The sequence below is a fragment of the Penicillium manginii genome (assembly GCF_028828005.1).
Source record: "Penicillium manginii strain IBT 31320 chromosome Unknown utg000001l:1.0-3466041.0:1.0-3467806.0, whole genome shotgun sequence".
NCBI lineage: Eukaryota > Fungi > Ascomycota > Eurotiomycetes > Eurotiales > Aspergillaceae > Penicillium > Penicillium manginii.
The window spans coordinates 2,243,432-2,270,474 of NW_026643102.1; the positions used below are offsets into that span (position 1 = coordinate 2,243,432).

General features: G+C 49.7%; 5 protein-coding genes across 5 annotated transcripts; 3 read left to right on the plus strand and 2 right to left on the minus strand.

The window, feature by feature from the left end:
* Positions 1-6,040: 6,040 nt before the first annotated feature.
* Positions 6,041-7,991, minus strand: nsdD (GATA-type sexual development transcription factor NsdD; the record flags this gene model as incomplete). The annotated part of the gene is made up of 3 exons (XM_057097458.1): positions 6,041-6,253; positions 6,461-6,778; positions 7,014-7,991. 3 exons carry the CDS (start codon positions 7,989-7,991, stop codon positions 6,041-6,043), a joined length of 1,509 nt encoding a protein of 502 aa, XP_056965951.1.
* A 2,399-nt stretch (positions 7,992-10,390) lies between these two features.
* On the plus strand, positions 10,391-10,786 carry N7533_000809 (uncharacterized protein; the record flags this gene model as incomplete). Its single annotated transcript, XM_057097459.1, has 2 exons — positions 10,391-10,429; positions 10,487-10,786. The coding sequence occupies 2 exons, from the start codon at positions 10,391-10,393 to the stop codon at positions 10,784-10,786; spliced, it is 339 nt and encodes a 112-aa protein (XP_056965952.1).
* Positions 10,787-20,673: 9,887 nt separating this feature from the next.
* Positions 20,674-21,441, plus strand: N7533_000810 (macro domain-containing protein; the record flags this gene model as incomplete). The annotated part of the gene is made up of 1 exon (XM_057097460.1): positions 20,674-21,441. The coding sequence occupies one exon, from the start codon at positions 20,674-20,676 to the stop codon at positions 21,439-21,441; it is 768 nt and encodes a 255-aa protein (XP_056965953.1).
* A 684-nt stretch (positions 21,442-22,125) lies between these two features.
* N7533_000811 (putative mitochondrial inner membrane protease subunit Imp2) lies at positions 22,126-23,043 on the plus strand (the record flags this gene model as incomplete). The annotated part of the gene is made up of 2 exons (XM_057097461.1): positions 22,126-22,589; positions 22,680-23,043. 2 exons carry the CDS (start codon positions 22,126-22,128, stop codon positions 23,041-23,043), a joined length of 828 nt encoding a protein of 275 aa, XP_056965954.1.
* A 270-nt stretch (positions 23,044-23,313) lies between these two features.
* N7533_000812 (sporulation-specific 71 family protein) lies at positions 23,314-26,791 on the minus strand (the record flags this gene model as incomplete). Its single annotated transcript, XM_057097462.1, has 3 exons — positions 23,314-23,865; positions 23,921-26,605; positions 26,675-26,791. The coding sequence occupies 3 exons, from the start codon at positions 26,789-26,791 to the stop codon at positions 23,314-23,316; spliced, it is 3,354 nt and encodes a 1,117-aa protein (XP_056965955.1).
* Between the last annotated feature and the right edge of the window lie 252 nt (positions 26,792-27,043).

Below are 27,043 nucleotides of genomic sequence, written 5' to 3' on the forward strand. Positions count from 1 at the left end.
GACTTGCCCTCCTCCACCAGTTCACCATAGCTTCAACGTACCTCTCATCTACAGACATGTCTTACCCAAGCCCCATCCATTATTGAATTTTCTGACTCATCGGCGTACCCTAATCTGGCCGCGAAGAACGAGTGGGCCAATTGGGCCAACCCTCTCTATGTACTCACAGCGTGGCTGTTGTCCGGATCTTAATTCCAGCGCTTTAAGACGAAGGGGGGGCGCTTATAGAGTGGATACTCCGATTTAATCGGACTGGCTTGGCGGGATTGTGTGGAGAGCGACTATTGATTTCCTTACCATTTACCGCAGATTCTAAAGGGAGGAGTGGGTGGATGAGTGGGTGCCATCGTTGCTAGATCTGGGTCTTGCTCTTTGTACTCCGTACTCCGTAGGGATCCTCCTGATCGGATTCAATCAACTAGCGACGTGGCCCGAAGCCACGTCTACGAGATATTTCCTAAGCAACTCCTACCCGAAGCAGTGGGTCAAGATCTCGCTAGGCAGCCTTGCTCTCTTTGTTTGTCTTTCTGTATGTACAGGTCTTTGTATCTGCATGTAACCAAGGTTATCTGAATACATCCATACATACCTGTACTCCGTACAAGGGAAATACAAGTACCCACCAAATAAAAGAAAAAAAGCATATCGACGGCCCGGAATTAAGGCACCTAGAAAAGAAAAGAAAAAAGGAAAGAGCCGAAAACAAAGCAAAAAAACGCAAAAAAACGCAAAAATAAAAAGTCACCGCTTGGCGATACATGCTGACCTGTGGGCGGCCGATCTATTCGGTAGTAAGATCCCACGTCAGCCCAGGGAAAACCCCCCTAGGTGAAGCAACGATCGCCTACGCGTGCATGCAGCATGGGAGATCGGATCCCGGTCGCGATGCCAATCAGCCACGATTGCCTGCAGTACGACATCCGGTGCGATGTGGTGGAAAGGGATTCGATCGTACAGTAGCGTAGCCCAGATGCACGCATGTCACGAGCTACGATCTAAAGTCGGTACTCCGTACATACCTACTCGGTAGACGGGGCAATAGTGGGCAAGATGGCGTCGATGCAGGCGCTAGATCTTTGGAAACCCCCTCGCGTAACGGTGGACCACTGAGATTAAATTTGAGATCAGACCATGCTTCGCGGGTTGGGATGGAGATTTTGCAGGCGCTAGTTTGTCACGATCTACCATCCAGGACCGAGAACGACGATACAAAGGCCACGTTTTCAATGCTGGATGATCCTGTAAAGCAGATTGGTAAGTAATGTGATTAGTACTCCGTACCGTAAGTACCACAGACCTAAAATTCAGTAGTTTACGCCTACGATCTCATCCATATGATGTACAATCATCTTATTTCGTACTCCGTATTCAATGTCCCTAATACCCCCCTATCCTCGCCCCTCCAAAAAATCAAAATCAATAGCGTACCAGATTGTCGGTATCGTAGTTCGATTCATCTCCACAAAGCCCCGCTCACATTTCCCCGATAGACTTTGGCCCGCGTGAGATTCCATGGTTGAACTGGCTTTCTTTGTTCGTTTTGGGACGCACGACCCACGGTCCTCAGCCGCCGCTAGTCAAAGCATTCTCATCGGCGAGTCAGCACTCTTCAAAGGGATAAGCCTAGTGGTTGTGCCTGCCCCGCGTACTGCGCTGATCATGATCGGCTTGCAGAATGATTCTTCAGAACTTAGTCTTTCAGCCGAAGTTGGTGCTACGGGCTGTGTATCTGTATGCACTCTGTACAGCGATTCTCCTTACATGTATGACATACACATACACTGTACGCGGAGGACATGTAGTGTCCCAAATCTATAGCCCGGATCTATCCGAAAAGACTTGGGTACCTAGGTAATTGATATTGACAAAGACAGAAGGATCCCCGGATCGGTAATACATACCTACCTAGCGCATGTATGTATGTACTCCATATCGTGGCCAGCAAAGGGGATCCCGAGATCCGATCTCACCGTAGCGTTTGGGTGAAAGAAGCAAAAGAAAAAAACTAGGGGGGGCGGAGAAGAGAGAAAATAAACATTAAATTAAAAATAGTAGAAGCCACCAAATACAAAGCAAGAACAGGGAATAAAAGGCAGAGAACACGAGAAGAACACGAGAAGAACAAGCCGGGCTCCACTGCTGCCATCATCGCGGGCCCAGGTTGGTTTGGTGCGGGAGGCCCCGGCGCCCGGTAAGATATGGATCTGCCTGTGGACAGGCCCTGCAATTTCATTAATCTTTACCATGAGCCAGGTGAAATTTCGGCAGAAGGGAAGAGGGGCGACCTAGCTGTGCTAGAGGCCAAAAAAAGGAGTGGATCGTGAATTCCACTCACAGACCGACATTTCAGGACATCTCGCTCTCGCTCCAAGCCACCCCCGGCAATGAGGTCCTTGATCCAGTTCCTCGGGTCCATGAAGTTCAATATTTGATATTTAATATACCTACAATATACAATATGTAGTAGTTGCATACGTGTCAAACTCAAACTTGAAGAGCTGACTCGAGTACAAATATTAAAGATGAGATCGATCGCAAGGGCGCGAATTGACCCCTCTAGTTCCAAGATAGGGTTTGCATTGGGTACCGATCGCAAGGCTTGTGTGCCGCACGGCACAGGCCAGGGCCGATCTATTCTTGCAGGGATGGTGCGCCAGATGGTTGTCTTAGGAGTCAAAGTAAATGTCAGAGAGAAATCAGATTAAATCAAAACCCCATAATACAAAACGTCTCAAAAATTATGCGTCATGGTAGTCGTGAATATGAACCATGTACTCCTAGACAAATCGCCAAACTACCGTAGGGGATACAAAGCCGGAACTTGTATCGGCAATGGAGCCCCAGCAAGCCGTCATATTAGACGCTAGCATCGTAGATCAAAACGAGAACGAGCGAACAAGCCACTGCACTGTGAGTAGAAAATAGATCTGCTATGGGGACGGCAGTCGAGGTACGGAGCACAATACTCGCCACCAGACTTGTGGATCGATCTCCACGATGAACGGAGTACGCCGAGTGTTCGATTCTTTCAATAATCCACCACGCCGGGAATACTATCAAAGCACATGCAACACCCGTATTCAAAATCAACAAAGGATTGACGGGGTACCGCGAACCACCACCAACTGACTCGCCATCTCGGCCGGCACCGGATCTCGGAAGCGGCGAATTGGGTTCTTTGGTAAGGTTCGTCTGTTATCTCCATTTGCAGCCTTCTGTTGAACATTCTTAATTCTATCTGTACAATGGGTTCGGCTCAGGCGGCGTGGCAACGGAGAACATGGCAAGTCAATGCATGTCACTGCAGTGCAGTAGTTTGGTTCCTCGGTGGATGTGCAGCAGATAGTCGCGGTGGAGAATACCTTATTGGTCTTCCTAAAGGCGCCAAGAGACATTTTTTCTTTCTTTTATTTTCGAGCAAGCGAATAAGCAAGACGGATAGCTCCATACGGAGAAAAGTGTATAGACGATGTATGGTCAGTCCATAACGCATACGCACTTCAGTGTAAAGTAATCTGTACTGTATGTATCCCATTCCAAGTGATTCACCGATCTCCACAGGGATGTCAACGCGACCACAACCCCGATTGGGTTATTCATGGGCCCCGATCACGAAGTGGGGAACGACGATTTCAAATGCTGCAATGCGATCGCTGCCATCCCATCTATCCCTGCTAGTCTCAGCCTTGGCCCGGAGCGTTGGGAAATCCGCCAAATTCAAATCCCTCGAATTCAAACCCCGGTCTCTCTAACTTCAGCCCAGGATGCTCAATCCAATCGATCGGGACAGAACTGGTCAATCAGCGACGCCTCCATCGTTAGGTCCGGGGTTTCTTCCAAATCACTATTACTATGACTATTTCCTAGCCTGACCAAGACGATCGATCTAGTACTTACCTTACCTTCAGCGACGAGATCAACAACTTGAACACCTGCATACAAACAAACATCGATCCGGACCAAATCTCGGAAGGATGAATCGCAAAATCGAAGCTGCAGCTGATACTCCCTCCCCTCCCCCCCCCCACTATAGGAAGTCGATCCCTCCGAACAGGGGATGGGGCCTTCGATCGGCCCCCGAACTCCTTTGGACGAACGGGGGCCTGTCATTCTCTCGGAGAACTTGAACTCTCAAACTCAGATCAATGACAAATCTTGAGACGCGCGACGCGCCCAGTCCCCCGCAGTGACGAAGCGGTCTGGCATTTCTTTCCATCCTCCAAGCTCGGCTCCTCCGGGGGGGGGGCCCTTGAAGGAGTAGTTAGTACGGAGTACCTAACCTACTCCGGGATGTGAAATTCAAAGAGATTTGGAATTCACCGAGTTCGGGGTGTTTGGGGTATACCGCTCTTTCTTGTTACCCTGCTACCTAGTATCTACGTTCGTATCTCCATCCCACCCGATCGATCGTGGGATCCGCTCTCCCCTCCTTTCCCTTCCCCTCCCGTTCCCGCGAGAAATGGAGACGGAGATGAAAATGAAAATGAAGCCACTACTCCAAGTCACGCAGACAACTTGAAATTAGACATAATCGTAAGCCTGCACGTCGGCCGATCTGGGCGCCTGTCGGCAGCCGCACCGCATATTTGCCGAGTCTCGCACCTGCAGCTTGCTCTGTTTTTGTGAGATCAGATCGGATCTGACTGGCCTAAACCAGATCAGACCAGATCAGACCAGATCCGAATGCGAAGGCGTTCGTTCGTTAGACTAGAGAAAAACTCTGCCACGTTCATTCAGCTCAAGTTCGGTCTCGGTTTTCGCGGAGTACAGGATTTGCTGTTTACCTCTTTTTGCCACGACATACAATGCAATGCCCTACTGTACCCAATTCGCCCGATTGATCCGTACCAAACCAATACTAATTGAAAATCTCTGTTTGCTTTTTGCCTCTTATTTTTTTGGCCCCGATAGATGCCCAGCCTTAGGCTGCATCTTCGCGAAGGCACCAGAAGATGAAGTAACAAGGGCAAAATCATAAGATAACCATGGAACGGGTTCGGCCGTGACTTCATCGGCTGCGGGAGACCGAGAGATTCCCACCCACTCGTGGCAACTCTATACTTTACTCTACTCTACTCTACTCGTCTCGCCTCTAGAAGAATCCGAATCTTGGCATGTCATCATAATTTGCAACTTTATTGAATTTTTAGGGGGGAGTTGATTGGAATAGATGAGATCTTGCAGAGAGAAAGAAAAAAGAGATTACACTGTATCTTGCCATCAAAATTTCTTCCAAATTGCCACCCGCAAATCGTCGTCAAAAAAATAATAATAATAAAGGGAAATATGCTATAGCAAGCCACGCCAAGACAAGCCATCAATCAAAGCAAATAAAACTTTCATCCATATAGACCGTGGAGATGCTAGAGAAACCAAGATCGTACACACATCAGAGAACAAGGGTAAGTAAGAAAGGACATACTCAGACACACACCGCACCGCATGCATAGGGCGATGGGGAGCTCGGGGACGCGAGAATGCAGGGTATAAACCAGGAACAGGGGGGGGGCGTTCAAACTGTCTTGAGGGGATGGGGGCAAACAAAAGATGAAGAAAACAAAAAAACAAAAAAGCCTCGAATCGTTTTCGCCAAGAGGAACAAAGGCAAAACAAGTGAGGGAAATGTCAAAAAAGGAGGGTAATCTATGCTTTGAAGCTGGGCTCCCAACGCTGCGAGGGTATTATATAAGGGCACACCAATTAGGAAGTTCCACACACGCAGTAACAAGGACGGGAAAAAAAATCAAAGATGATAGAATGATGCTCATGGGGGAATATTCCAGGAAGAGAGGCGTATAAGCGTATACCAAGCCAGGAAGAGACGAATCACACAACACACGAATCTCCTAAAAAGGAAACCAACAGGAGGGAACAAGCGAAGAGGGTGGGGGAGATGTAGGGTGAGAATTAAACAACCAAAAAAGAAAAGATTCCAAAATTTTCCAAAAAAAACAACACAAGGATCGATCCACTGAACTCCTTTTTGCCTCCCCGTTTCTATTTCCCGCCTTTTTTCCAACGCCACATGAGAAAAAGAAGCTTAATGACTGGTAGGGGATGCGGAGTCAAGCACACTCTTGGGCTTCAGGTTGGAACCCAGGGTCGCCGCTTTGTTGGCGCCCATCTTGCGAGTAAGCTTGGCGTAGTGTAGGCCACATGCGTTACACAGCGTTCGGGCACCATCTGGACCCCGACGCCATTCTGGTGTTTCGGCTCGGTTACAGCTGTGGCAACGACCAGGAGGGGCCGCCTTCTGCAAAAAAAAGTGGAATGGTTAGCCATTGACAGCTCGGAGTGAGGGGAGTGGCAGGGCGAAAGAGTGGGGGTGGAGGGGGTCCGACACCGCGTCAACCACGGTGTTCAACCCAGTGTGCAGGGGGATAAACGGGTATTCAGGGGAGAGAAGCAAGAGCTGAAAGGGGTAATGGTAAAAGAGGGAAATGAAGATTGGATCACTTACTCCACGCCGTTTCTTCGCATCTGCCCCGGCGAACCCACCCGTGCCCTTGTAGTCTTCCTGGTACAGAGCCATGTGCTCGTCCTCGGGCTTGTAGGCCTTTCTTTGGGCCATTTGCTCCGCCAATGCCGCTTCCTGGTTCACGACCGCCGTCCGTATCCGGATCAACGCATCTTGGTTCCGACGCTGCATATGGAGCATGTCCTCCACCTCGTTCAGCGATGGGAGAGACCCCAAGACCGGTCCAGACCGTTGTGTTTGGTGTGCCCGTGCAGCGTAATGTCGTGAAAAATCCAATGTTCGTGTGCTCATCTCGGCGATCTATTCGAATTGGGTAAAAACGTCAGCCCACTTCCTTCCAAGCTTAGCCGCCAGAACAGCCCCCCATGGTCCGCGGATCGCCATATGCCAATCTCCCAACCGTTGATCGCAGACCCGTTCATCCGGGTTCTCAAAATAGAGAAACTATTGGTTAAAACTCCCGATTTCGGGGACCAAACAGTTGCGAGGGTACCAAGTCCAGAGGGGGGGGGGGGTTGCAAGAGAAAATTCATACCTCGTTAAGTGACGTCTCCACATCATAGACATCCAGATGTCGCTTTACCGAGTCGCTGTGAGGCTGGCCCGGTATCGGACGAGCCACAAATCCGCCCTTGACTTCATCCACGCGTGGCGCAGCCATGTATCGACTGTCGTAAGGAGCTTGGGGGTATGACGGACCAGCCGGTTGAGAGGGAGGAAAGTTGTAGTTTGGTGGGAAATGGTTGTAGCCGTTAGGGGAGGCGACACTGCCAGCAGAAGGAGGCGCGCTATAATCGTAATGGGAGGAGTTCTGAGAGCCGGAAACCGAGGTGATGCCAGTTTTGGCGCTTTGCGTGGGAGACTTGCCCGTGCTGAGGGAGTTGAGGGACGCGTTGCGTGACTCTTGTGTATTGATTGAGGTGAGGCTGTTGCGCGAGGCGTCGGCCTGGAGCTGCGATTGATGAGGATAGCCCGGTTCCCGCATCACCGATGCGGCGGGTGGTCCATTGGCGGAGAATGGGTTCGGTGGTCCTGCTGGACCTTCTGCGCCGGGGCGCCCGATTAAATGTGAAGGTGGTGCGGTGTGTCCGGGTTGTGATTGAGGAGCAGAGGTAGGGGCGGGGTATGGAAGGGAAGGGTCGTTACCCAGGGCCTCGTGGATGGATGGGAGGGATTGTCGCGGAGTGGCTTTATCCTTTTCATCTTCGAGAGTCCGGCGTGACTCTGATGGCGAGACATAGCCGGATTGTGAAGGTGTGTTGGTCGCGTGCGGCGCATAGGCGTACGGTAGCGGTTGTCCGGAGTACATGTTGTTCGGGCTGAGTAGAGGGGTCGGCGAAGCAGCGTGCTTAGAATACGAATACCCTGAACCGTCCTTACCGAGGAAGCCGATGGCAGGCAAAGGGTCTCTGAGGGAAAAGAAAAATTGGTCAGTACTTGATTCTTGAATGGCGCCTTCCAAAGGGGATGGGGGAGCTGTGTGCTCGGTTGCGCGCGCGCGCAAGGCAAACATGCAGCAAGATGAATAACAACACACCTGTGCCTAGATGCGGCTTCCAAAGACCCCATCACGTTCTGAATGAACAACCGGGAGAAAGACTTGTCACAATAGAAGTCCCAACTTCATCAACGTCCGATGGGGGGAGGGGGATGGAAGAGGGGAAGAAGTGGAAGTTTGGACCGATCGCGAATGAGTGGAACAAGAGGAACGATCGTAAAGAAAGTGATCTCTGGAAACCGATCTCGATGGGCGAAAGGGTCGTAGATAAATCAAGGATCCGGCCGAATGAAATCAATGGGTCGACCTCGAACAGGAACTCAACCCAGTCGAACCTCGGAAATCGATCAAGGCCTCTCGTGCGACCAAGTGCAAAAAGCGTTCCACCAGTTCGTACCGGGCGAGTGGCGGATAGATCGGAGATGCAAAAAGAATCGAATTCGTGGGAGAACCGAAGAATCGAATCTCGTGGCGTTTGGGGGGGGAGAAGTTGGGTGGCGGGTGCGAGTTAATCCCGAGGGGAAAATGTGGGAGGAGATATGGAGATATGGAGATGTGGGAGCGGGAGTGTACCGGAGAGTGTAGAGTAAAGTAGAGTCGACGAGTAGTATTCGATCGATCAGACGTAAGGGGTTGGTGCGTGGAGTGGGAAGAGAAGAATGTTTGAATGTGGTGGGAGAGTGGGAGAGTGGAAGTGAAAGTGGGAGATGATCAAGTCAGGTTACCTGGGAAGGTATGCCCAGAGTGGGCGAGGGCAGTCAAGGTAAAAGTATATAACGGGCCACAGAATATCAGATGGGAATTAGACCTCAGGGAATCGAATAAAAGGGGATCGAGTCTATTTCATTTCGGGCCTTAGATTGGAATGAACGGGGGGGAGGGGAGGTGAACTTAATAGGGTGGATTTATTATATTATTTTATTCAGAATACTTTGGGAATAATACAAATATAATTCCCAAATAATTTAATAAAATAATATAATAAATTTCCCAAAGTATAAGGAAAGCGTTTTTCATCGGAATCTAGTGGATCGAGATGGATCGTACTTTGATTTAGCAGGGATCGAGTGTATTGTACGCATACTACTAGTATTACTATACTAGTAAACTAGTATGTACAGTCAGTACCGTACCAGGCAAATTACCATACAGCGAACTGCGGATCTTCGGTGGAGAGACTCACTAGTTGCTGCGATACAGTGGGGGTAGTGGAGCTTCTAGAATTTGAAAGGGACTTGGTGATGATATGCTGTATGTGTACTCCGTACCTTGTATGCAATTATACATAGCATATACAGTATACCAGTGAGTATACTAGGATGTATAAAGTGCAACACTGCTCAGGAACAGTACGTACCACACGCATCGAGGTTGTCACATCGCCAGCCCTAATGCCAGTAGACATATGTTTACCCACTGGCAGTAGCATGCCCCGGAGGATAGTAAAATGAGTATCCTACTACAGGGGTTAATACCACCCCGTGATTATACTCATACCTTGGAGTACTCCCACCAACCTGAGAAATAACCATCATGATGTTATTCATCCAGCTTACCTGATCGGAGCCGCCTGTGTAAGGCAGACAAGACGGTATACTCAGATCTGAAGAATGGGCGTGTGGAGACTGTCACACAGCCCACTTGAAATCGAGACTGGATCACCCGCCAATGATAACTAGCATCCTGTCGTACAGGCGCATCGGATCTGTACTCTGTACTCCCTCTGGAGCCTAGGATCAGCTACTATATTATACCTAGGTAATGATATTCTAACTGACTACCACTAGTGTTAGTGCTACTAGTAGAATTCCACGGTAGCTCGCCGGGCGCTTAACCAGAAGTATCACATCAACATCTCGGTACTTCCAAATTAACTTAGCCCTCCGCAATTTAATCTACAGTATATTAATGGGTTCGGAATGGACTCAAATCAATAGAGCCCCGTGTAAATACAGATAAAAATAAAAATAAAAATAAAAACACCTCCTCCCCTCTCCGGACTTGCTTCCTTCTTCAGCCCTCTCCGGACGGGACGACTCTAGTAAGCTTTTGGATCGAAGATCGGACCACTCGAGACGTTATTGGTGAGATCGCTCCTCAGCTCTCTTCAGACCCGACTTTCGTACTAGTGGTACTTTCATACCTACCTAGTATACATAGGGCGACTCTCTGTCAGGAACATACCTCGATGACGTAGGGATCGAGATTGAAGGTGATCGGGACAAAGTGGTCCAATGACCTTGGAAACTCTACCTTACGGAGTATACCTACCACTCTACGGAGTACAGAACTTACAGTTGAGCAAAGTACACGGTTCCCCCCCAGGTGGCAGCACCCTTTTCTCTCCAATTTTGCTTTGGCCCCTTTTGTCGGAGGGGGAAGGGGGACCCGCCTAAAGCCGTTGGCATGTCATAATGCCAATTCTCCGCCCCCAACCTCCACTGGTTGAAGGAGTATGAACTAACAGCAACTTTGCTCAAGGATTCTCACTTCACATGAACTTTACACAGAGCTCGGTTCCAAGCACCTGGTACCTCCCAGCCTCGTCTCCTTTGTCTTCGTCCCACTCTCCTTTCCCCTCCGCCGCATTTATTTTGCGCACAGACATCGCCCCCATCGTGCATGGCGTAACGGTCGCCCTCGCCCTGGGCCCAAACAAAAAGGTAATCGCCCCAAGATCTTCGGAATCTCCAAACGCATTCCCGTTGATCTGGATCTCAAAGCGCCTTGGCAGTCTCTTCCCATCCAGACTGGTACGAAACGGCGTGTCCGCCCTAGTCCAGGGTGGACAGGATGCGGTCGGCATGTAAACATCCCCGGGGCGAAAACTGGACCTGAAAAGAAAAGGGAAAAGAAAAACATGCAGGACCCATCGCCGAGATGCAGATGCAGATGTAGCCCTCGATCTGGGCCGAATTTCCTCCTTTGCGCTGCTCCATTCTGCCCTTTAACTTTCCCCTTCTCCTCCCCCCCCAGATCGAATCGAGTCGCCCGTTGCACAAACCGCACCCGGATCCGACTACGGAGTATACGGAAGAAAAAACGCCCTCGGACAAAGATTTGTTGACGGGTCCGAGATCCTGCAAATGCGTGGCATTGATCTACATGTCCGGTCGCTGCATTGCGAGCCCAATGCACCACCCAGCTCGCTCGATTTCAGCCACTCTACGATGCGTTCCGTGCACACCTGAGATTTAGTGTATGCACGGTAGGTCACTTCGCCTGTGACCGAACTCTGATGCACCCAAAACTTGCCGTCTGCAGGTGTGTTTCCCCACTCTGATGCACGATTCGTCAAACAGGGGAGTTTCTAAGAGGGAGGGAGGGGGTGGGCAAAAGACTCCGTAGGACCTCCGTCCTGGACAGCGCATGAGGGAGGGGGGGGTAAAGGGAGTCAACCATCCCACCAGTAAGTATCGAGCACATCTAGTATATGAAGTTGATAGACGCAGCACATTCGATTTCCCCTGTAGTACCGGGATTTCGATCTGAACCATCGGAATAGCTGGCCGGCAGCCCGGTCGCAGCCGCTGAAGCTGGATTTCGTACGGGATCAGATTAGAACCGCCGCGATTGGGCGCATTGGCAATTTTACTTGCAACACCAATGCAAATGCAAGCAACAGAAACAAAAACAAAAACAAAAAACCAGTACGGGGTACGAGAGTACCCAAGCTGCTCTCGACGTCCCAGGTTGGTTGCCAGAATCAGGCAACTGTGCGTCGGAGAGACGCAAAACTGCGACGACTGTGATGGCGGAACCCTCTCCACCCATTCCAGGTCCAGGTCCACCATGAAGCGGGAACTCATGCAAACAAAAGGGCCATTAGAGAGGAGATAAGGCTAAGAACTCCCCGTCATGTGAGGACAAGCTGCTGCGGATCCAACCGAACAGGTAAGAATGGGCCGCCTGGGGAAAACTGTCGATGCGATATGATGCCGATGCGATATGATCCTTACCAGCTTGCACGAGGAGCCCCAAGCTCGGCGCAGTATTTTTGTTGTAACAGAGCTGAAAGATGTGAATCTTGATGGTCGGTCTGCAGCAGGTTCATGACGATGCACCAATCGTCGTCGGTGTTGCAGAACTCTTCAGATCCACAGCTCCTTCAAAATACCTTCTGATCCTTCAGTCCGCAACAAGCAACCCGACAAGCTGGAAACCCTCCCAGAAAGCCAAGAGAAAGTAGGAATTTTCCCAAAACAAAATCAAAACAAAAACAAAACTAGTCTCCATGTCTCCATTCTCCAGTTCCTCCCACAAAGTGAGTGGGAAACGAAGAATAATGGGCCTCGTTACTCTCTGGTAAAGAATGATCGACAAGTGCGTGATGGAGAGCACCGTTAGGACCGTTTTGGGTCCGCTTTCATTGTCAAAACTCTCCGCCACTTGATGACTCGATCCTGACCAAGCAGGGTCAAAACGGCGCGAGCAAGCGTGCTACGGCCTCGCCTCCTGGCTACTGTGTGGACCACCCTCCGATCGCTAAGAGGATGATCAGATAATCCTAACCGCAATGGTACAATGAGCGACAGCGCCGTTCCTCAAGTTGGCAAGAGATTAAGATCCGATCCCAATTTCAGTCATTTTGTTCGGCTGTTTGCGCAATCCAGCTATGGGCAACTAAGTGTCGACTCCATCTTGCTGTCTCTTCTTCACTCTCTCTTGCCCATGACTTCGGAGAAAACAACCGGAAAGCTTCCGAAATCCACCCTCTCGACAAGCTAGCTACTGTAGCTAGCTGTTCATGTCAGAGGTAAATCTCTTTTTTGCTCCATAAGCAAGCTTATCAAACGATCGTCGTTGCGGCCGATGTCCGTGGAATCCGCATCCCTTTTATTGCATTCTGCCAGGGCAGCGCGTATGAATGAACATACTAGGATACGACACTCTCTCTCGCAGTGATGATCTATCCAGCAATTGGGATCTATTATGACAGAACTCAAAAAGGAGGGGAATGGATCCCGGGAGGGCGTTCGAACAATCAGAACCTTGGAAAATCGACTCCACCCAGAACGATAATCTTAGCAAGCTAAAAAAAAAAAACGCCCCAAGACCGTCTAGCCATGTCAATCGCAATAAGGCAAGGAGAAGGGGCGGGCAAAGAGCTCCAAAAATTTAATTTCTAGAGCAGGAGAAAAAAGGGCTCTGCACCGCCCGCGTGGGAATTCAGCCGCGTCGAGATTAGCATCCATCACCAGTGAGATTAATCCGAATTTATTCACTTACTACTCCCGTACATAGTTACCTACGCAGTACTCCGTACATACTCCGTACAAATATGTACTACTCTGCTTAGCTTTAGCAATATCGGTTCAAGTTCACTAGTCAAGTAACGAAGTGGACAAGGTTATGGCTCGGCATTTCCACTACGGAGTACGCTCCGGAGCCTTGATGCAACTCGACGCAATAGCATCAATAAGAAATTCTCCACCATTCGCAACGGGCCACTGGGGACCACGAACAAAGGGTTAAAAAAATGAAACCCAATGCACGGTTCACGCCCATACACAGTCAAATCTCCGTCCTGGGAGCGGACCGAGACGCCACCGCAAAGGACTGACAGGGATGATGATGGGGAAACCAAAAAAAAAGGAATTCTATTTTTTTTCTGGCCTCTTTTTTTGCGGTGGCTTTTTCGTTATTTTCCCATTTGTCCCGCCCGTCCGCGGCCCCCCTAGTTGAGGATCGTGCCCCAATTTTCGACCTCGTGGTGTGCAGTGTGGACGCTCCATAGAGACGTGTCCGTTGGAAGGGAAAAAGGGGGGCGCTGGAACTCTCCGAGTAGTGGGGATTTCATCGGGGTAATCTGCCCGATCTCCAGGCTCAGGGAAATAGTATTAGTTGACAGCTGGGCTGGACTTGGTAACTACGGAGTACGGAGTAGGTAGGCATGCCATTTTCTTTGCTTTTTTCTTCCCATCCTTTCTTAATTTGAGTGCTTCTCTATGGGCCAATTTCAATATGTTCCCGCTTTTGTTTTCTTCCTCTTTGCTCGGGTTTGTCTTGCCACTAGGATTTGAAATAACATGATCAAAAAAATGAGAACTCTTCTGTCCTTGCTAGTAGGCAGGCAATCTTGCAAGGTTGCTGTCTGACAGGCCAGGGTCAGTAACAACTAGCAAGGGGACAAGCATGCATCAAGACAGAAACGGGCGAGCGACATGAATCATGTCTGGAATCTCGCAAGCGGGATGTATGGGCCTGTTTTTTTTTTGGCCTGTTTAACACACAATCTTTTTAAAAAGGCTAAAATCCAGACCATCATGATATGGGCCGACCAGGGTGAGAGGGACCACTCTCCCCCCTCCCCCCCTCCCCTCCCCCGAACTCCTCATCGGGGTCGCGCCATGTGTCAGATCTGGGTACATCGTGACCAGGGGATGTTGTCCCGTTTTACGTGTTACTAGCTCGGACGCATGGAGATGGAACTATTGTCAACGGTCCGACTCTAGTACTAGTATGTAGGTATCGTCACTGGTCCTTGTATGATATAATTCCCGGCAACTTTTAAGATGCACGTGAATAGGGCGTGCGCTATTGGGGCAAGGCCAGCATCATAGGCTCCACCATGCCCTGCGCTCTGTGCCCTGCTTGGAAGAAGAAAAGAAAAAGAGAAAAAAAGGGCCTGCGCCAGAACTTTCTAGGAAAACAAGGCGACAACACAATTCCATTGTGGCTTGGAGTGGCAAGTCATAGAGTCACCGTTGCAGGTTACCTCCCCATACTGAACTAAGTTTGACTGAGGGAGAGAGTCACCTGCGCTAGATGTGATTCAACGGCAGCTTCTGCACGTTCCAATCTGAAGTCCAAGTGCACACGGGAAGTTGAAAGTTTCATTAGGCCCATTCTCGAGCACACCCCCCCCCCTTCCTCGTGGAAGAAACTAGTCACTGTTTACGGAGGACACACATACGTATATGTGCGATATCATTCCAGTCCTAACACAGCAGCATTGCCGAAACAACGGATTACTTCTCTGCTAGTCCGAGTCATGCGTGGCACCATATAGCCGTTCCGACAGAATGGTTCTCACAGCCTAATGAGACGATGAGGAAAATCCCTATGGCCCGAGGCGGGTGCGGGCAAGCGCTAAAATCAAACAAAACAATAACAGTCACCCAAACAAAAAATTCATTATAAGAAAAAGAAAAAGAAAAAAGGAAAATCAAGAAGAAAAAAACGGCCCACGATAGTCAGGTCGGACCGTTCCCAGATCCACCAGATAGACCGCCTCGATCGGCGGGGAGGAAAAGGTCAAAATGAGGACTTGAGACTTTCATCGCCTCCTAGAGGGACTAGTGTCTCCCGGTCATGACCGGATAAGGGAGTAGTAGGACAAATCAGGAGATGGGGCCATGGGGCATGCAATCCTTTAAGGTAAGTAGTGCACGATGTACGAAGATACGCGCCTTCAGGGCGATCCTAACAAGATTGGCGCGTTCTCGCTGCCGAGATTCGCAAGAGGCCGTTTGTTTCTTTAATTTCGATTCTGGGTCCCAATCGCGCCTTAGTTCAATACCGGCCTGGCCCCTCTTCCTCTATGCCTTCCCTGCCTTCCCTCCTTCTCCATATTGTACGCTGGGCTAGGAATGGGTCCAAAGTGGAAGAGAGAGAAGGAGAGGGTGTGTCTGCTTTGGTTTTTGTCGACCCACCCACGCTGCAGGATGTGTGGATTGAGTTGCGGTGCAAATCCCGACCGGAGAATTCCCACCCTGGCCTGGCAATCAAAGTAACTCTCCGAGGTCCTCCGCTTTGCTAATATAAGACCTCCGTCTCGGGACGCGCTATACATTAGACAATCTCGAACAGAGTAGGCCCCGAGTTCTCGGGGCCGAAATCCAACAACCCACTGCTTGGATCAAGGTCGATTCATTCACTGGGACCCCCTGAACTAGTATATCTCAGGCTAAAATTGAGACGATGGACGTTCTAGGGAATTGCATAGCCAACGTGCTAGATCCACTTTATCGATGGACTAACCGTTGCAACTTACATGGCATCTATCTAGTGCGTACTAATTCATACAAAGTACAATACCGACGAAGCTAATGGAATGACCGACTCCCAATTCAACGCTACTATGCCAATCTCCCAGATCGATCAACACCTCCGGAGATAAAATAGCCGGAAGCCGAGGCGATATCCTCTCTGTCCCTCGTCGTTAAGCCACGCGATGTGCAGAAATCTCAAATTGAGATCCGCTGCAGTGGAGTCAGGTGGATGCGACTATTGCTCCAGGTTTCTCTGGGCCGTTGTTCGCCAAGAATACCAACATCTAACGGCTCGGAGTCACCATGGAGACCCATGAATCAAGGGCATTCTTTCGACAGTCCACGCCTCCGTGTGGTTTCTATCTGGTCTGTGCCGAACAGAACACTCACCGGTAGCGACGGCAATTCTTCCAAAGTCCTGGCACTAGTATGCCGTGTCTAAATGGAGTCGGAGTGGATTTGGTATAGCGGTGGCGAGGAATTGCGAATGAATACTCCATTCGCATTTCTATGCACGTCCTTCTTTTGGTGTCGGGCCTATTGCTAAACTTGATTTCGGGGATCTACGATAAGCTACATGTACGAAGTACGTATCTGTCAAGGTGGGCTTTTGGTAAAACGCAAGACGTGACATGGCCAAAACGGCGCGAAACCCTTATTATTCCGATACCAAGTACTTACCAGAGCAAAGTCCCATACATACTTACATATGAACATAAGTACAACACGAGCAAAAAGGGCGGCGGCGCCAATCCCGAAAGGATCAAAAAACGAGCCTTGTGGCTCATAGACACCGATCTATCTCGCTCGAGCCTCGAACTAGAACGACCGGGGCTCTACCCAAATTGATCAAACAGAGGAGAAGGCTAAAAATGACCGCAAAGGTTGATTCAAGGTGAGCTCTCGATTGTTGCTTGAAAGTTTATCGGTCTGTCCTAAAGAGGGAGGTTGTTTCTGTCTCATCTACCCCTAGTGCGCAGTCTAGGCCAACCCCCAGCTTCAAATCCCGAATATGACAGGCGGAAGGGATCGCCGCCAGTGGCTTTCTGTCTATGCATTATCCCGGCCGAAGGATCACCGAGCAGACGCATGGATAGAATTCCCGTGGATTCTGAATATCCCGTTAGGTTCTCCTGCATCGGAAGTGTCTCCGATGAGCTTTGTTGTTTAGTTTCTTCTTTTGGGGAGCATCTGATGCATTGCGCGTGTTAATCCTAGGTGTAAACTGAACAGGGAGGGATTCCGTGTGATCGACATGACAATGTGACGTTTGTAGTGTAGTACTAGGTTTTCAATGCGTACCAGCGCGTACCTGTGTTTCCAGGGGTGGTAAGGAATGATTCAGATGATTGGCTGTGTTTCGCAGACTGCAAGATTGAATGACTCTTGCAGTTATAGTGCACATTAACATGTGGGGAAAGGATACGTTGGAATTGAATTGGCGATTGTACATAGTATATCGCTATGCAATGCCAATAAATAAGATATGGCTGCATAAAGGTACCTATAAATGACTTTCTGCAGCCAATCAAGATGCAGCTTATAGCCCAGAAATGTTTTGTTTTCCCTGGTTTTTAGATATTGGCTGCTCAACTGGTATGTATTCCAAATCCGCTTTCCCTGAGTATACCCCCCAGATGATCACTCGAACTAGGGAATAGCGGTCCGGGGTATGAATCAAACAGATCGATAAATGATACGCGACACCATCAAGAGGCCTAAGCTAGACCTATGTCTTAACTTTACAGAATCCTCATTATTCCTTCTGTGTGTCTCTTTACCGTGATGTTAAGAATGCCTATATGCAGGCTGCAGGTGCAGGTTCTCATTTGCTTGTGTGACAGCCGCTGGTGCATCGGCCTTTGCATTAGCAACCAGTCTAGACCGCTTTCATGCCCTGCCGTTCGCCCCAAGCCCGAAACTGAGTTTTGTGACAGCTGAGCTACCTGCACCTCGGAAATGCCACAATTTCAAAATCAGGGGGGAAGATTTGTCACCGGACAAATGATTGCTGTCTCCGTATTGAGAGGAAAGGCGGGTAAGAAAATTCCAGTCATTTCTCCAATCAACGGGTTGGAAAAAAAAATTTATACGGAGTAGGTGGTCTTTCCTTGCGGTAAACCTGTTCGAAAGGGCTAAAAATGGTAGCACGAACACTACCAATAGCCTCGGGTGACAAGCCGTTCCCCACTTAATGTTTAGTTTGCTCATTTTTCATCCGGTTCCATGCACGAGCGTTGACTCCACGAGAGAGGAAGCCAACCAGACCCCGCCAGAGGGAGAAAAGAAATCCATAGATGAACAAGGGGTAAAGATCTCGCTACCCAATTGGTCTTAGACCTACATTCCCTCCAATCATGAAATCCCTTGAGGGGAACCTTGACAGGGCAAAAGAAAGGGACACCTCTCAAGCTTGTGTCTCCTGTCAGTGGCGACGCCAGTGTGGCTCGCTTCAACAGGAAGGAGACCATTCAAGCTAGTGAGGAGTGCGAAATGAGACAGATCCGTGCGATCGACGAAAGCACAACAGCCGAAGGATCGGCAACCTTGCAATCAAATCAACCACCGCGACTATCGGAACACATGGGCTGGGCCCCGCTGATCCACGGTACTCGGAACTGTCAGTTCCTTCATGACAGCTTAACGGTTGACCAGGACCTGGCTCCACACTAACACCAACTTGAAAAACTACAGGGGATCCAACCACCGTACCAGCCACCGGAGAAGAGGGGCGAACCCGGGCTCCACAAGATTGCGGAAACCAAGTCCTGTTTGTTGGTTCATTGATCCCCGTAATGAGATTTCCGAACGAGAGCAAGAAAGATAGAGAGGAAACGAATGGAAGAAAAACGCATCGTGATTGATTTTAGGTGCTTGCGAATAAGAAGCGACAACGGAAAGATGGAGAATGTGGAGCCCTTCGCTGGTGAAAGCCCCATGCCCCCTCTCCTCCCCTCGCCCCTTGGCCTTGTCCTTCCCCTTCCCCTAAGGGCTTCCCTTCCCCATCGACGGGTATCGAAAGATACGAAAAGAGGCAAGATCCGAGGTGTGGGCGCCGTTACCATTTCCTATTCGGACATATTCCAGGGCTATCATAGGTGGTCAAAAGATGTATCATCCATTACTCCGATTTACGAATGATACTCCATACTACGAACATTAATACAAAAGTACACGCCATCAATTGAACCAGCACGGGGCACAAAAGGGCCTGTCCCAGTGTATTTTTTTTCCCACGACTCCTCCCCGGGGCACCGTGGACAAAGCTCGCTTCCGACAACAGCATTCCGTACTTTTGGCCCGGTTCGATGAGTCCACCTCTACTGTCGATGATTACCCATTATGCACATCTTCCAAGCTGAACTCGAGCTAAGGAACAGATCCCCCTTCTCTCCCTACTCCCGGCTCCCCCAACAGTGAAGGAAGAGGAAGGTGGCGATCAGTATATTGCTTTCACCCCGGGGATATGTCTGGATTCATGTGTCACCGAGGTGTTGGCCAGACCTTAACAAAGCCCCCCTAGCGAAAGCAAAAACCGCCTTTACCCATCTCCAGCCGGAGTCCCTGGTCCTGTCCGTGAGAATACCACTACTGTACTCTGTACTCGGCATCACCCATGAGTACATCGAAAAAGAGGGGGCAATGGATGTGGCCACCAAATCCCGATGCTTACTGACGGGGCTGATGGGCGGCACAAGATCCAATGGAAGGCCCCTCGTACTTCTGAAGCAAAGGCCTATTGGCCGCCTCTGCTTGATCGGGCGGAGTCGATGGGGAATACAGTCGAGGAACCTTGACGAAGACGACGTGTTTCCCTTCGGGTCGCGTGCAGAGTGCATATGCAATGCACGTTTCTGTATGGGGTGCCGTGCGATCGAGTCCATTCGCAATATGATATCTCAATCTGGGCCGCCATGATCGCGGGGGCGACGGCGTAGTGAAGAGCCAAGACTCAAAGGTCCAGGAGCCAGGAGGCTGGAGCATGTCTCGGGCATGGACCGTACGTAGAGTACGGAGTAGACCCTCTCTCCCTTCTGCACGAATGGCACGATGCGACCTCTCGACGGAGTAAGCTTTAGGCTTTTCTTGAAAACTGAATCGGGTGTAGGTATAGCGCCAAACTAGGTAATCTGACTGGTGCGTTGGTCAAGGTCGGAAGTATCGCGAGATGTACAATGCAGGTAGGTCTAGATGCGACGTTTGACCAGTGTCGACTCTAAACTTAGGCATTCGGCCCCTACAATAGTTATTTGGAATCTTGGTTGTGTTGGCTCCAGAGGCGCATTCTGATGCATCGAATGATGCCATGAAGACCCATTAGTCCCAAACAGGTGGTCAATGGGGTCGATGGGTATAGCTTGCGTATTTTCAACGCTATGATCATTGGTTAGTCTGAAATCACTCGTCTTCCCCCCTGCAGCACTGTCTTGGTCTCAAACATGCCTTGAACATCGTCATTTCATTTCTCCGAGACTTCAATTGCTCCGCTGAAGTATACCCAAACTCAAAATTGTTTCCTGCATCGTTGCCTTTTTTTCTGCCTCGTCGCCTTCTTCTGCGGGCACCAAATGTCACGTGGCTATTACCAAATATTTGTGGTAAGGAGCTTCGGCCTGAGGCAGAAATGGGGCAACCATAAGCCATACATCTGATATCATTGAGGCAAGGCAGCCCTCAAACCTTTGCTCGTTGAAGTACCCATCATGGCCGCTCGCTCTCGCTTGGTAGATCTGGCCAGTATACCAACAGTATCACAGCTTTATCGCACCAGGAGACTGCTTCCAACAGAGTCAATCGGATCGGCTTTCCCTCCGTCGCAACATCTAAATGACAGCATCGCACTGATTCTCAACGACATCACCAAATTGGACATCGATTGCATCGTCAACGCAGCAAACAACTCTCTCCTCGGTGGTGGAGGTGTCGACGGGGCAATTCACGCAGCTGCAGGACCGCAGCTCGTGGAAGAGTGCTCCGAACTCGACGGATGTGATACAGGCGATGCGAAAATCACCAAAGCATACGACCTGCCTTGTAAAAATATCATACACACTGTCGGACCAATCTACCGAAACCAGGATTCTAATCATTCCGAGACTTTGCTCCGATCTTGCTATCGAACCAGCATGGAACTCGCGATGCAGCATGGTCTGAAGACTATTGCGTTCCCGGCCATTAGCACCGGGGTATACGGTTACCCCATTGACCTTGCGGCGCGCGCTGTAACACAGGAAGTCCGCCAATTCTTGGAATCAAATGCTGGAGTACCCAATGCTCTGCGCCGAGTTATCTTCTGTAACTTCGAGCCTCGCGATATGGTTGTGTATGCGCAGATGTTAACGTTGGTACTCTCTGTCTTTTATCAGGCGCATATCGCGCTGACATCTTTTAGCCAATTCCTCCCTGCGACCCCCGAAGACCTTCGCATCGCTGACTCGAGTGCTGGCGCCGATGCTCCAAATGGCATTTAACGACCCTGTTCGATTGGCAATTGACTTAATGATTTTCTTTGCACGCTCTTGAAAATCGGACTGATATCATTCTGGTCTCTTGGGTACTTCCTTTGGAGCTATTTTGTGATGGTTCTTGTCACGTTGACTTATTGGATAAATGGAGGGAGTCAGAGTCACGGTGTTTGCCGCATTTTGCAGATAAAAACAACCTTGGAATGTTCAATATGTTTGGTTTTCATTTGCACGTATGATTTCGATCTGTGACATGAATTATTCAGGTTTCAATTTGATACTAGTACTACTATATATTGACCATCTGGGCACTACTAGTATTTTTCAGCCAGCCACTGGCAGTAGTACTAGTAGTTTTCAAGATATTATATTGTTGATCTTATCGACGTCACTTAATTTATCCGAATAATTCATTAAAATAAAACCCAAAGCATTTTTTGAAGTCACTAGAATAAAGCCATGCTCGATTGTATAAGACAAACAATGCAAACACCGGAGCTCATGATTTCCGCCGGCAACTTGAACCTCACCAACAATCAAATCTCGCGACACGCCGCTTTGTAGCACATTCCTCAGAAAGCCATGATGACAACCTTGGGAGCTTTTGATCTCATCTAACTTGCATCCAATTACTATCACCTAACTTCCACACGAACCCACCCTCCTCCCCACCCCCGACACCAACTCAAAATGGTCAACCAACCCAACTTCCGCATCCTATCCCCAAACGCCGCCAAAAACCTCGCGCAAAAGAAGAAGTCTGTCCCCGGTGGGATAGTACCAGGCCAGCAGACACCCGGCGCCCCCTTAACGCCAGAGCCAAGCATTCAGGGCCCAAAACTCACCCCGAATCGACCCTTCAGCACTTTCTTCTCCAATCTCCGACAACGCTATGCCGCGCTCCCCAGACCAGTCCAGCGCACATGTCGCGGGCTCCGGATCCTGGCGCCCCTCGTCCCGATCAGCCTTTTCTTCTCGGAACACGTTATGCAGGTTATGTGGGTTCGGGGACCGTCAATGACACCCTACCTCAACGAAGAATATCCCGAAAACCACACGAAAAGTGATATGGTGCTGGTCAGCATGATGCCGTCGCGGGTTTGGCCGTGGGAGCAAACAAGACGGTTGGAGAGGGGGATGGTCGTTACTTTCCGGTATGTATCATGTCTGTCAGAGAGGCTTGGATGCCTCAAGTTCAAGGATATTCAAATTGGAAACATTCGCTAATCTCATTGTATGGACAGGTCTCCCGCCAATTCCTCACACATCGCTATAAAACGTGTCGTCGGTCTTCCTGGTGACCGTGTCATCACCCGCAAACCATGTATGAAAGAGTCTCAAATTGTTCCGTTCAATCATGTTTGGCTGGAGGGGGATGCGTCGGATCCAGACCGAACGCTGGATAGTAATACCTACGGACCGGTCAGTATCAGTCTTTTGACCGGTCGGGTATTTGCGATCCTGGGCCCACGAATGAGGTGGTTGAATTGGACGGATTGGGAAGCTGGAAAGCTAGACGGCGTCTCAGATGAAAATAATTATAGGCAGGCTACGCGGGACAGAGTCGTGAAGGAGGCTGTGAATATGGAAAGTCCAAGATTGGATTAATGGATTGCCGGGGAGGTATGGAGGCACGACTCCGCGTTGCATGTTTTCTGTGATGGCGCTGGGCGCCATGTAAATATACGGAGTTATCTTGTGGGAAACCATTGTATTATTATGATCATGCTGTACAAGTAGTCATAGATGTATAATATCAAAAGTGTGACTGAGTATCAAAACCAAAGACCCGAAATGCTATGCGTGTTCCTGCTGGGAAAAAGTGTTATAAACAAAACGAAAGTGAGGAAGGTAATGAATAGTATGTGAAAGAGTTCATTAAGAGACAATCCGGATATCTTCCGGCTTCTCTTCCTGCAGTCGATCGATCTCAGATGAAATGCTCAGAACCCACTGGTCTTTCTCAACACGACTACGTGCCTTGAAAACGATCGTTCGACCGTGTTTTCCCAGGGTCGTCACATGTCTCAGAGAGCGCTTGGCTTTGCCCTGGGCGCCTGTTTCCTGGGCTCGAAACAGGCTTTTCTTGATGGGCTGCCAGAGAACAAATGTTATTGCGGTGTCCTCATCCCGGCTGGTAAAGACATCCGATGAAAGATATGCACGTGGCAGGGCGTGCACGCCCGGGTTATTATTGTCAAAAGTTTGGTTGGCATACAACAGATCGTTCTCCGTGACAAGTCCAGAATAGATGTAACAGTCTGCCAGGTCGATCGTTGTTTCATGCTGTTGATGGATATGTGGAACCACGACACCGTTCCCTTTCCGCAGCGTACTGCGGAAGACGAGCAGCTTGCCCGCGGTGAGGAGGACATGGCATTTTGTAAAAGTTGTATGCCGGCGAGGTTTGCGATAAAGTTGTCCGGACATCTAATTTAGAAATTTAGCGGATATTCAAAGGCAGGCTGTTCATGCAAATACAAACCTTGATCGTTCGACAACCCGACAAAGCACACATATTGTGCAAATGTGGCGATGCCTCGGCCTTTTTCACTTCCCATTTCTTTGCGAATTGGCCCACAACTGATTCCATCTCCTCGTCAATCTCCAAAAGCTTGAGATTCCGCTGTCGTACGGCCTGAAGCTCGGCTGCGTCGTCGGCGTGGCGAATTTTCCAGTATTTGACCAAAGCGTCAAGTCGATTGATCCATTCGTCGCGTGTAAAAGAATCATAGGCCTGCAAGCGGATAACGAGACCATTTTCTAGCGTCATTTCAAAGGTTTTCCCATCGTCAAACTCCCTGGTAGTACCATCTTCTTGTCGAGAATCAGCGGGTTCGGGTTGGAAATCCACGGCCGGCCCTTCGCCAATATTTGGATCAGCAGGACTACTGCCACGCTGCACAACGCGCACACCTGTCACTCGGCATAAATCAATATATCCATCAGCCTGGCTCATGTTGTGGACGTTTCTCTGTTGCTGGGCGTATGCTTCCTCGTCATGTCGTTGAACATACTCGTCGTTTCCGCTGGCGAGCCAAGAGATCTCACCATCTTCGATAGGGTATGGGTTGATATCCCAAGACATCGGCATCTCGTTCAAAATTTGGCGAGAAGTTGGAATATCCGACTCCTCATCCATACAAGTGGGAGCGAACTTTGGCGGCGTTGGAGGAAATGCCTTTGCTGGCCTGCAGAATAGCAAGTAATGATCTTGAGTAAAGAAATACAACCTCTTGAAGAACATTTTGTTCATCCTTTGGTGCATGCCTTTCTGAGATGTTAGTCGAATCAAGAAACCCTCGATTGGTGGAGGCTCTTGCTCCTTCTCTCCCGACTGCTTGATTGCCGTCGAATAATGGTGTCGGGGGCGTAGCTCAAGGTCGTGGGACGACTGCATTGCAATTGATCCATACATGTTCTCTTCATTTACACCGAAGATCCATTCCAAACGATCATATCGCTTCCAGGCAAGTCCCATCTTCTCTGTCTTGGACCAAGCATGCAGCACTTCGGCCCATTCTGGGCGACCTTCAAGCATTTCCATGCAACCTCGAATAATGCATGCTGCGGCAAACCGCTCATCACCCGCAGATCGGCTGAGGATAGTAGTATGTCTGCTATCGTCATTTTTCATCCCTATTCGAGCCTCCAATTGTTCAAAGGGATTTTTAAAAATAAGAGATACCCCTAGATCGGGGACATTGATGGGAAGTTTGGTCGGACGTCGCCAACCAAGAACCTGCCGAATGAATGTGTACCACTCTGCAGCATGTGCAGTCGATTTAGGGCGTATAATATAGATCTTAGTTCCACGCTTCCGGGGATACCAGACCACGATGGTCTTGTCCAAGGTTGAGTAAAGGTTGACGCTGGTGTTTTTACGGTTCAACCGCACCTCATAGTAGGGGGCGGTCTTGCTGTTCGGCTTCGACATATCGGGGATGACGCGTGTCCGATACATTTGCAGTGAAAATGGCGCGTGCTCAGTGGAGCCCTTTCTGCAGACTACCAAGAACTCACGCCACTTATCCAAAGTCCGTGTTTCCATTCGAAGGCTGTCGTTCTCCGTGTAATCACTTGGTAGCTTCTCTTTTGGTGTTTCTTCGACAAGAACCAGCATTCTCTCGGCTTTGATGATCTCGCCATCCTGTACCTTGCGACGGCGGGGTCGATTTGCAACAATTGTCCCTCCTGTCTTAGAAATTCGAGATCGTAATCTTTCTTGCTTGTCCATGACATTGTCGTTGATGTTATATTTGGCCATTTTTCGGGTAAATCGTCGCGGCATATGTCCATTTTGTGGAACATCTTCATGTAGGGCATCGTCTTCATTTTGGGGCTCTTGACGCTCCAGTGTGAAACGGGAGATTCCAGAACGCTCGCTTTTGAACCTTTTCTGGGGCTTAGGCCTAGCCTTTATCAGGTGTGTTGTCGAGTCTGCTTCACTGGCTCCCGCAGAAGCGGTCGATACCATTGTACTCTGCTGACTCGGACCGGCAACGCTCAAGTTTCGTGAATTTGATGACACCGGTCGCTGGCTAGGCTGCGAGTGAGCTACATGGATAGTCGACGTAGACGCGTTAGAGGTTGCAAAGCTAGAGGCGTCTTCCCTGGCCGTAACGAACGATGTTGAAGCGTCTCCACTGTCGTAAACCCCATGTGATGTACTAGCAATCGACCTGACATTTGGCCGTGGTGTCCGATCCGAGTCTTCTTCATCTTGCTCCTGATGTTCGGATGTGTAGTCATCGTCATTGTCCGTGCTACTAGTTATTTCTCCCGACTCTAGCTCGGGGTGAGTCAATGTGCGGAGTTCTCCTGGTGGTTCCTCGTCCGGCTCCTGCAGTTGTTCTTCGCTTTCGTCCTCGTCCGTGGGATCAATATTGGTGTGTGTGAAGGTAAGAGCAACCTCTTCCTCCTCCCTCGCCCCGGCAGGAGCCGACGAGGGCTCCGCTTGACCCGTCGGGTGATCAGTTCCCAGGGATCTTTGGGTATAATGAGATGAAATTGGGTCCACCGAAAAGGACAGGGTCTGTGAGGTATAGTTCTTGAAGCGGAGTCTCGATTTGTACCAGGATTTGCGGTGACCATGGATCCAACCCTCTGGAATCGGACCGATGAAAAAACGGCGGCTTGTCATATGCAAGTGATTAGCGGAGGCATGGCGCTGTTGATAGCAAGAGAATTATTAGTTCTGAGTGGATACCGATGGTGTGGTTCGCGAGGTCTAACCCACCAGTTTCTGATCCGTGTAAGACCCTATTGGCAGGCCTTGGTAACCCTCATGGGGAGGACTGTGGGGAGCTTCTGCTTCTGCCTGTGCGGAGCCGTTGGCTTGATCGGAACTGCTCATAGCGCAGGAGGATTGCCCACCCGGGGAATGAGCATTGAACCAGGGGGTGGGACATCAAGAAAGAGAGAGAAAGATGCGGGGGAAGATCATTCAGGCACCACTTCGGGGGGGAGGAAAAAAGCATAGCGCGATCGATCGAAGATCGTGATGCAACATGCAGAAGGTGATGTCATGTTTGGCGAAGATGCTAAACAATGCAAACAGTGCGAACCTCCTGAAAACAGACGATAAGGTCACGTGGGATATGGCATG